Source organism: Mus pahari, chromosome 3, assembly GCF_900095145.1.
Source record: "Mus pahari chromosome 3, PAHARI_EIJ_v1.1, whole genome shotgun sequence".
Taxonomy (NCBI): Eukaryota; Metazoa; Chordata; class Mammalia; order Rodentia; family Muridae; genus Mus; species Mus pahari.
The window spans coordinates 124,985,528-124,996,541 of NC_034592.1; the positions used below are offsets into that span (position 1 = coordinate 124,985,528).

At 37.9% G+C, this 11,014-nt stretch overlaps 1 protein-coding gene across 4 annotated transcripts in view; it reads left to right on the top strand.

Moving 5' to 3' along the window:
• Nucleotides 1–11,014, top strand: part of Macrod2 (mono-ADP ribosylhydrolase 2) — a 1,928,923-nt gene that overhangs the window by 1,850,154 nt on the left and 67,755 nt on the right. For all 4 annotated transcript variants that reach the window (XM_021192060.2, XM_029536733.1, XM_029536732.1 and 1 more), the window contains exons 15-16: nt 5,673–5,747; nt 6,166–6,258. In XM_021192060.2, coding sequence (XP_021047719.1) covers nt 5,673–5,747; nt 6,166–6,258 — 168 coding nt within the window. The remainder of the gene's footprint in view (nt 1–5,672; nt 5,748–6,165; nt 6,259–11,014) is intronic.

Genomic DNA, 11,014 nt, shown 5'->3' on the forward strand with positions numbered 1-11,014 from the left:
CCTCTTGTGAAGCTATGCCATTGCCTGGCAAACACAGAAGTGGATGCTCACAGTCAGCTATTGGATGGAACACAGGGTCCCCAATGGAGGAGTTAGAGAAAGTACCCAAGGTGTTATAGGGGGCTGCAACCCTGTAGGTGCAACAACAATATGAACTAACAAGTACCCCCTGAGCTCGAGTCTCTAGCTGCATATGTAGCTGAAGATGACCTAATTGGCCATCACTGGGAAGAGAGGCTCCTTGGTCTTGTAAACTTTATATGATCCAGCACAGAGGAAGGCCAGGGCCAAGTAGTGGGAGTGGGTGGGTTGGGGAGCAGGGGTGGGGGGGTATAGGGAACTTTCGGGATAGCATTTGAAATGTAAATAAAGAAAATAATAATAAATAAATAAATAAAAAGAATTCCTTTTAGTTCTGTACCCCATTTGGGGGGTGGCATTTGGATTGTTGCTGTTTAATTTCTTGAGTTTCTATAGAGATCTGCGAGGTCTATTTTAGTTATAACCTCTGTTAGTTTAATTATGTTTCTGTTTAGTTTTTATCTGAATGACCTATTGATTGGTGAGAGTAGGGTGTTGAAGACTCCCACTATTAATGTGTGGGGTGCAGCGTGTGATTTAAGCTTTAGCAGTGCTTCTTTTACAAATATAGGTGCCCTTGTGTTTGGGGTATAGATGTTCAGAATTGAACTACCGTCTTGGTAGATATTTTTTTCCCTTAATGAGTATAAAGTATCCTTCCCTGTTCCTTTTGATTTTGTTTGAAAGCCTGTTTTATTAGATATTAGAATGACTACTCCAGCTTCCTTCTTGAGTTTGTTTGCTTGGAAACCTTTATACTTTTTCCATCTCTTTACTCTAAGGAAATTACTATCTTTGTTGCTGAGATGTGTTTCTTATCTGCAGCAGAATGTTGGGTCCTGTTTTTGCATCCATTCTGTTAGCNTGTGTCTTTTTATTAGGGAATTGAGTCCATCAATGTTGAGAATTAATGACCAGTGATTGGCACTTCCTGCTATTTTGATGTTGTTGGTGTTTGTGTGTGTGTGTGTTTCCCTTGTTTTTGCTGTTATGGAATTACTTATTTTCTGTGTTTCCTTGGATGTAGTCAGCCTCCTTGAGTTGGATTTTTCCTTCTGGTATTTCTGTAGGGCTGGATTTGTATACAGATATGTTGTGGATGGGCCTGGTGCTGTTCTTGTGAACCAATATCCTAATAAATAAAAGAGCCAATTACTGGAAGAATAGGAGCGACTTCCAGGTTGGACAGAGGAAGAGAGGAAGCAGGAGATAGGTCTTTTTGGAATGGGGATAGCATAAGGGCAAGATGTAGCTGATACAGTTTCCTGGTATCATGGTGGATCTGTCAGGATTTGCCACCTAAGGAATCAGATTTAATAAGGCTTACAAGATAAGGTTTTAGTTGTTGTGCCCAGAGATTGAGTTACCATTGTTTCTGAACTAAGTCTATGTGGTGTTTTCCTTCATGCAGCAGTTCAACTGGGTTCAAGAGAGAAAGGTACTGCAGCAAAGCATGGACTTGCCAGATGTGCACCACAAAGGCTGTGGGGGATTTAAAGCACAAGGTTGGTGTGGTAATGACCCGCCAGTGGGAACCTAGGGAGTTGGGTGGAGAGATTGTGGAGTTCTGAGTCAGAGTCTCCATAAGAGAAAAACAGGTAGGCCATTGCCTTCTAGTGCATGGCTAACCAGACTGCCAGGGGCTGACAGTTGCCAGCACAAGCACGGAAATGTGCCGGTTCCATGTTTTTAATATTTCCCGAAACACAGGTACTGTTTAACGTTGGATTTCTCTTGAAATATTTTGTTTTCTTCATCTATGGTAATTGAGAATTTTGTTGGGTATAGTAGTCTAGGTTGTCATCTGTGGTTTTTTTAGAGGCTGCAAGATAACTGTCAAGGCCCTTCTAGCTACTAGAGTCTATGTAGAAAAGTCATATATAATTCTAATAGGTTTTCTTTTGTGTGTTACCTGTTCTTTTCCCCTTACTACAATTAAAATTCTTTCTTTGTTCTATACTTTGTTCTATAAATTTGGTCTATACTTTGTTCTATAGATTTTGTGCTTTGATAATTATGTAGCAGGAGGATTTTTTTTTTCATTCTGCTCCAGTCTAATTGCTGTTCTATATGCTTCTGGCATGTTTATATGCATTTCTTTCTTTAGTTTAGGAAAGTTTTCTTCTATGATTTTGTTGAAAATATTTTGGGGGCCTTAGAGCCTGGACTCTTCACCTTCTTCTATTCACCAGGACTCTTTACTCTTTCTATTATTCTTAGGTCAGGCCTTTTCATGATATCCCAGATTTTCTGGATGTTTTGTGTCATGAATTTTTTAGATTTAACATTTTCTTTGACTGATATATCAGTTTCTTCTATAGTATCTTCTACACCTGATATTTTCTCTTTCATCTCCTGTATTTTGTTGGTGATGCTTGCGTCTGCTGTTCCTGTTTCCTCCCTAGATTTTCCATCTCCAGGACTGCCTCAGTTTGTGTTTTCTTTATTGGTTCTATATCCACTTTCAGATCTTGCACACTTATTATTTATTTATTTATTTGTTTGTTTATTTATTTATTTATTTCCTCTACCTGTTTGATGGCATTTTCATTTATTCTGTTAAGGGATTTATTCATTTCCTTTTTAAAGGCCTCTGTCATCTTTATAAGTTTGGATTTAAGGTCATTTTCTTATGCTTCGTTTGGGTTAGGATATCCAGGACTTGCTGTAGAAGGATAGCTGTGCTCTGAAAGTGTCATGTTGCCTTGGCTTTTGTGAATTGTGTTCTATTGAGGGCCTCTAGCAATCTGGATGGCTTTGGTCCCTGGATGTTTCTGTTGTAGTAAGTATTGGGAAAGGGGTTAACCTAGATGGTGATGGTATAACAGCCCTCAGATGGGTATCCTTGGCTTGGATGGTTCCTGTTCTGCAGGTCTTTATGGACCAGGATCTGCAGGTCTGTATGGTTCAAGAGCCAAAGATCCAAGGACGGTAGGCAGAGAGGTGGTGGAAGATAACATGTCTGCCTGGGCTATCAGGCTGCTCAGAGCAATTTGGCATGCTCAGAGGACTCAGCGGGCAGGGAAGATGGGTGTGGACATGGAATCTAATGTGTATGGTTCCAGATCAGCATGTGTGATGAAGCTGGACAGAGAGGTGGCAGGAGAATGGAGGTCTATTAGGGATAGCAGCCTACTCTAGGCAGCTGAGCATTACCCAGAGGACTTGGTGGGCAAAGGAAATGGGTTCAGGAAGGGAATCTAATATGTATGGTTCTGTGTCAACAGGTCTGATGGGGTGGGCTAAGAGGTGGTGGGAAAATGAAAGTCTGATCATCACCAGGAAGGGGAAATTGAGACAGACATTTTGCCACACTGTTTCATATGATCTAATACACTTAAGAAAGCAATTCCCAGTTATTTAGCAATTTCACTTCTGGGTGATGTTTAAATGACATGAATACATTTTTCCACATAGGAACACACTGAAATGCTTTGGCACTGTTATTCAGATTAGTCCCAAACTGGAAATTACTCGATTTCATGTGGCATCATGTATTCAGACAGCAGCTAAAGATACATCAGTGAATAGGAAGGGTCAATTGATGCATATAAAAATTAGGACTAATCTCACACACAAAATACTTGAAAGATAAAACTTTAAAAAAAAAAGAGCATGTACTTTTGCTTATGGTGATTCAAAGAAGCACCAACTAGACAAAGCCACTAGTGCTAGAAGAAATTTTTTATCTGAGAGGGATTACACATGAAGATAGTCGTGAGAATATATGTGAAGAGTCGTTAAGATATATAATTATGTTTATGCGTTTTGCTCTATACATTTAAATTTTAAACTGTAAAATAAAGATGTTTTCAAGAAGAGCATAAAGAAAAATTTTCATTATAGTCAGAGTTAGTGATGTGTTTAGAAGCCAGAATAGCTGTCACAGTGCTTTCTGCAGAGGCAGCTCAGTGAACAGAGATAATAGATGTGAAGTGCTTTGGTAAAGGCCGCCTTTCCACGGTGCACTCAAGTTCTGTAGGCCAGGACTTCGTAAGCATTAGCATATATAGGTTCAAATGGAGATCTTAAAGAAAATATGTAGGTCATAATTCTGTATGAGTTGAGTGATGCCTGAAAGCTTTTAAAAATCTTCTAGATAATTCCATTGTTGCTTGTCAATGGACCATAATTTGGGGATGAATGAGGAAGAGCAAGAAGAAAGGTTTGGATCAAATCCACATTTTAAAAGTCCTCTGTGCTAGGCAATTTAAAACTTAGATAATACAGGTGAAAAAAAAAAGAAAAGGAAAAGAAAAGAAACAAAGTTTCAACCTTAGGTACCCTGAGCCAGAAAAGGGAAAGAAGAAGGAAAATGAGAAAAGAAACATTTTAAGAAACCACACATATTCAGGGTATCACTGAACTTTGAGGATTATGGGACAAAGTAGGCCTGAGGTGAATGTGATGCCCCCACTCTGTCTCTGGCACAGACAGAGGAATGTAAGCCTTTTACGGGGAGAAGTATGGGCAAGATGAAAGAATAATGTCACCACCACAAGGATATACCACTGCAAACATTTCTAGCTCTCGTGTGTCTACCATTTTTGTACTTACAACCACTTCAAAGTCTAGGCTTGTTTATTTATTATTTAAATTTAAGGGTTAAACATTCTCAGTATAAAATCTTTTATTAGCATGAGGTAAAAATGGACAGATTTCATTATCCTATCTTAGTGAGTATTTATATGTTCAAAACCCTACAAGGGAGAAGTCGGGATGTGGAAGAACACCCTTCAGCCTTTGTTTGACCTTTTCTACGTTCAGTCAGCACCTAAAGGGATTTCTGAGATCTTGTGCTGTTCTATTCCTTAGTCATCTTCCTATGTGCTGTTGATGAAGGGGGGGAGTACAGGTAGTGTTTTAGTTTGGAGGGGTGATCCTAAATACACGAAATCACCGTCTCTTAATAGATACCTAAATATTACCCCTGTAGTCTAGAAAATGATCTTAAAATTTCAAGTCTTTCAGATCATTACCTGCAAATGTCCAATTGATTAATAATCTGGATACTAATCATGTCGTGAAAAAGAATAGGGTTTTGTTTCTTTGTTTGCCCAAATTATCAGGATGCTTCCACATAAAATAATTGACATAAATTTAATTCTTTAAAAACTGATATTGGTGCCCTCCACTTTCATTTTAAAGCACTCCTTGAATGTGATTATTAGTTGTCTGAAGGCCCCCAATGGAAGAGCTAGAGAAAGTACCCAAGGAGCTGAAGGGGGATGCAACCCTGTAGGTGGAACAACAATATGAACTAACCAGTACCTCCTGAGCTTGTGTCTCTAGCTGCATATGTAGCAGAAGATGGCCTAATCAGCCATCATTGGGAGGAGAGGCCCCTTAGTCTTGCAAACTTTATATGACCCAGCACAGGAATGCCAGGGCCAAGAAGTGGGAGTTGGTGGGTAGGGGAGCAGGGGCGTGGGGAGGGTATAGGATAGCATTTGAAATGTAAATAAAGAAAATATCTAATAAAGAAAAAAGAAAAAAAAGAAGTTGTCTACAGAATTTGCTGTTCAGATCTGGGATAAAGCTATAGACATGCACATCTTATTTCTTTTCTCTTTCAATCACTGTTATGACAGGACAAGAGAGTGATTCAACAAAGAGTGAGGGAAAAACTGAGACAGAATCCCCAAGCTCCTCTATGGAAACAGAAGGTACTGGAGCCGATTGTTGGAAAGAATGAGACTTCCCTATAAAAAGCATTTGTGTGTGTGTGTGTGTGTGTGTGTGTGTGTGTGTGTGTGTGTGTGTGTGTGCAAAAATGAGTCTATGAATGTAACTGTATAGGAGATTGTGGTATGTGTAACTCTGTGTGTGAGTACATGTTTGTGTATGTGAGTCTGCGTGTGTAAGTATATGTAACTCTCTCTGTTTCTCTCTTTGCCTCTCTCTCTCTGTGCATGTGTGCATGTATGCATGTGTGTGTGTGTGTGTATGTGTATGTGTGTGTGTGTGTGTATTCTGGTGGATATTAGAAGATTATAAAAAGACTTTGATCTGTAGTCACTGGTTTTTTTTTCAATGATTCCAACTTAAACATCCTCAATTCTCTTTCTGCCTCCTTCCATTTAGACCTTTCACCAAATCAAGAAGATGCCACAATTGTGGAACAACCAGAAGTGATCCCCCTGATAGATGACCAAGAAGCACAGGAAGGTGGAGAAGGTAGGACCACTCCTGAATTAACCCATCACAGTCAGAGAGGTTATGTGGACACCTGCCTAGAATTCAAATACCAAAGTTGTCCTCCACAGATGCAACCAGAAAAAGGAAGAAATAAACATATCTGTGACCTTGCACTTGTTTTTGAAATTAGAGTAAAATCCAGAAGTAACAAAAGGTGTTATTGACAACACCTCTGTCTTTCCAAATGGAATGAATGAAGGTGTAGTTGATATATTTTTTATTTCATTTAAAAATTTGAAACTCTAACATTGAGAAAGTCTGTAAGAAATCAAAATCATAAAATAGAGGAATGAAATCCTAGGAAAACCGAAGTGGCTTTAAAGTGAATAGATCAAGACTTTTGTGTTAATTTCATCCTGCCTTCCTTTGAATGATGATATTTAAAGAAGTATGGAAAAGTCCTCGTCCTCTGAACCTTCTAAGTTGCAAACCTTGTCTGATAATCTTAGAATAGAATAATATTGAATCACATTTAAAAATTAAACTGGGTCATAGTGATTTCTACCATGATAGAAGGTAATAATGATAATAATAATGATGATGATGATGATGGTATCAGGGGGAATAAAATTACTGTATTGAAGAGAATTTTTATAAAAATATCAGGGGATAGGCCAGAGAGATGGCTCAAAAGTTAAGAGCACTGACTGCTGAGGTCCTGAGTTCAATCAAGAGCAACCACATGGTGGCCCACAACCATCTGTAATGGGATCTGCTGTCCTCTTCTGGTGTGTCTGAAGACAAGGACACTGTACTCACATATATAAAATAAATAAATCTTTTTAAAAACATCAGGGAAATTTAGTATTTACAGAAGAAATGGAAGACTCCAATACTTAAAGTCTCTTTTAAAGGTTCATGGAATGATTTGTTACATCATCTTATAAGTCACTGTACTCTTAGATCAGTAGGTGTTTGCAATAGGAATAGCAGCATCATGACTCAGTAGACCTTGTTTGTGGAACACCATGATCAATTTTTCTTCCAAATTAAAACACAGACATGATCTCAATTTTAGAATCAGGTCAATTGCAAATATACCTTCCAAGTTATGCACATTTCTTGGCAGGAGCATTGACATCACTTAATTGCTGAGCTATAGTAGTGATTTTGACACTTTTAAAAACAATCCACTCTATTTATCTCACACCACTCTTCTTCTCTCTCTTTGCTGTGTTCTTCTTAATTACAAATCAGAGTTCAGCCTCATGGCTCTGTGTTTGCAGTAAGTCAAATAAATGGCATATCTGATATCTGGAGTTGCTTATCTGACAGTCATAAGAGAGAATCAATGCAACTTTCACTCAGATTCAGATCTATAATGTGATAAAAAAAATTAATATATGAACATTCCAAGTTTTAGACTCTACCACTAAAATGAAAAAGGACACAATGAACTCCCATTTGCTTGATTTTTCTCTTGAAGAAATTATTTGTTTTCATACAGTATCGGAAAATGCAAATGGATTAAAGAACATCACACAATTTATACATTCTTGCCTTTGTAATTTGACCTATAGAGGAAGCCCACATTCCCCACAAAGACTCCTACTATGAAACTTTTCTGTAATTATTGAAGTTCCCTTTCCCTCTGTTTTTTGTAAGTCACCAACCTTCTTCTGTCAGTGTTGGAACAACATGTGGAAAGCCAAGGGCAAATTGAATGCATTACCTCTGTTATCTTATTCTTTGCATCAGCAGAAAAGTGGAAAGCTATTCTGTTACATGTAAGAAAAGTGCTTATGCTGTACTTATGTTGCTAATAATAAGGCAAACTGGTAAACTATAAGAAAGAGGCTCATTTGGGCTCATGTTTCTGAAGATATGAGGTCAAGGGCCTGCATCTTGCGAGGATCTTCTAGTTGACAGAGTCCTGAGATGATACAAACATAACATGGAATGAGACATGGAATATATGGACATTTGTGTATTAATGTGTATGTATAATGGTGATGTGTGATAAATGATAGATCAGTAGATGATAGATAGATAGATAGATAGATAGATAGATAGATAGATAGATAGATAGATATTTAGTATCTTTGAGTGTTAACATGCTCATGCATGCATGCATGTCTAGTCTCTCCTTATAAATTCATTAGCATTCAATTACATAAGATTTTGCCTAATGACCTTGACCTACTTCTAAACAATGCAGGCAAATTAAATCTCCACCCATTTAATTCCTGACAATTGATATTAAATTTTAACATGTTAAACCTTGGGAGACACTCAAGTCATGGTAGCCTTCAAAAGAAAGTAAGGCAAAGCAAACTAGTGACTCCCTCAGGAGGTACATTCAAATCAATGACAACTGAGTGACATTGGACTGGAATTTATCTACATCAGGGTGCTCATCTTTATGACAATGATGACCAAAGTAGTAGACACACCATTTGCAGTGAACACTAAACCACCTGTGCACATGTCAAACACTTGCAAAAAGACACGGCACATAAAGAATTTAGTCTTTAGCCTAGTTCGATGAATTGATGACAAAGTAAAGAGGATCCACAAGGAAGTTCCTCAAGTCCATTCATTGCTGTCTATAACTCTTGGAATCCATAAATGTGTTCATATACTACTTCAACAAATAATTGCTCACATTTGATTGATAGAACCACCTTCTAAAGGTAGTAGAATATTGTGGTAGATTTCTTACTTGACGTTTTATTTTATCCTATAGGAATGGAACCATTACTGGATAATATGGTGTAAGAGTTCTCTCACCTATTAGCTGGCTTTTCTTTGTTGAGATCCTAATCTGTGTTTCACAGATAATTATAAAACTATGACCTCTGTTTTTTTAAGCAAGATGCAGTTGAGGTATTGAGCATGAATCAAGGTAAAGTCAATGAGTAAACTCAAAGTGCTTACTTTTATCTTGCTTTCCTTAGATTCTAATAGTTATCTTTAAAGATCTGCTTTAAAAACATTTTAAGAATCTACCTCCAGGTTTTGTGTATATTCGTGAAGGCATCTCTTAGCAGAAAGATATGCATGTATATTAATAATTAGATATGAGCAAAACCTATCAGTGCCCTGTTCTACTTGTAGAAATGTTCTTTGTACCTCAGAAAACACTCATTCTCTTTCAATATGAGAATCTTTCTACTGAGACAGACAGTGGTTCCTTAAAAAAAAAAAAAAAAAAAAAAAAAATCACACCAGGAAAAAAAGCACAACATCCTTCATTCACTTTGCAACATTTTATAGGATTAGAAAATGTAGATAATTGTCAGGACACATCTTCTATGGCTCCCAGGTGTATGAGCACAGATGTTGCAACATTAAGATTTGAAGTTAGCTCTACGAAAATATGGATCTTTAAAAAAAGGAAAATATTCAGCAGAAGTTCATGCTGATAAAATTACACAATAGCACAATGGACATCTCCCTGGGAGCTGGAACGACAAATTTTCAACAAGCAGAAAGTAAGGTTTCACATATGGCTGCTCTACTCATGTAGCCACATTGCCTCCTCCTAAAGGAAGTCAGGTTTATGCTTTCCCAGCAGGATCTGCAACGACTTTAAATCTAGAGAAATCACATGCTTTAGGTTGATAACTAAACAGGAGAGGGGTACAGGAGATGCTTACTAAGAAGAATATCGTGTTTTTATATAAAATATCAAAAGAATTTTACTCCTAGTGAAATTAGGAATCTTTTTGTTTTGGGCCTTAAAGTCTCAATGATTCCAACATTGTATCATTATTAAAGGCAAAATTTTTCATTTGTATTTCAGTGTACATGTTGGAATTTTTATTCAAGGTTTACAGAGAGTGCAGCCATTTGTTCTCAGTTGTTTTTTTTTAATAGCAATTAATTAGTATAATGGAAAACAGCAGCACTTTACAAGTTTACTTAAAGCTGACCAAAGTTGTTTGGGAACTTCAAGTGTACTGTTTCCTTTGGACTTATTAGGGGAAAGATGAATGTGGACAGGGATGCAGGTAAACTGCTATGTGTAAGCCAGTGATGAGCATGATTTTTGGTTTTAATGCTTACACTTTGGCAACTGGCCAGCAGGACCAGGAAGCACAGATAGGAGGAGCCGTGACGTTTACCCTACCTATGTGATTGCTGGCAAATCCTTTGACTTGTAGGAATTTCCACTTTTAAGGTAGTAACCAGAAACAGGGGTGCCATAATAAAATTATAAGTTACAATTGATTTAATTGTCAAAGCATGCCAACTCTGTTCTGTTGTTGTTGTTTGTTTGTTTTCGAGACAGGGTTTCTCTGTGTAGCCCTGGCTGTTCTGGAACGCACTCTGTAGACCAGGCTGGCCTCGAACTCAGAAATCTGCCTGCCTCTGCCTCCCAGGTGCTGGGATTAAAGGCGTGCCCCACCACTGCCAAGCACATGCCAACTCTGAAGGACAGCTGCTTGTTGAAAGAACACTGATAATATTGGAAGCGATCATCAATAATGCACTCAGAACTAAAATAATAGGATGTCTCTGCTTACTTTATTCTGTTGGTAAAAATGCAGAGGCTCTTAGGCCAAAGATGGCCAGTTTAATCACATTCTACATTCGGACCTATCAAGAACTGTATCCCTAACTTTCCCTAAAGATACATGAGTGAGGAGATATGCCATTCTGCTTAACTATAGTTCATACAAACTCTACTCAGAACCACTCTTTCCATGATTGTCATCACCATCATCACCATCACTATCACCTTCTTTCTCCTCCTTCTCTTCTTCCTCCTCCTCCTCCTCTTCCCCTTCTC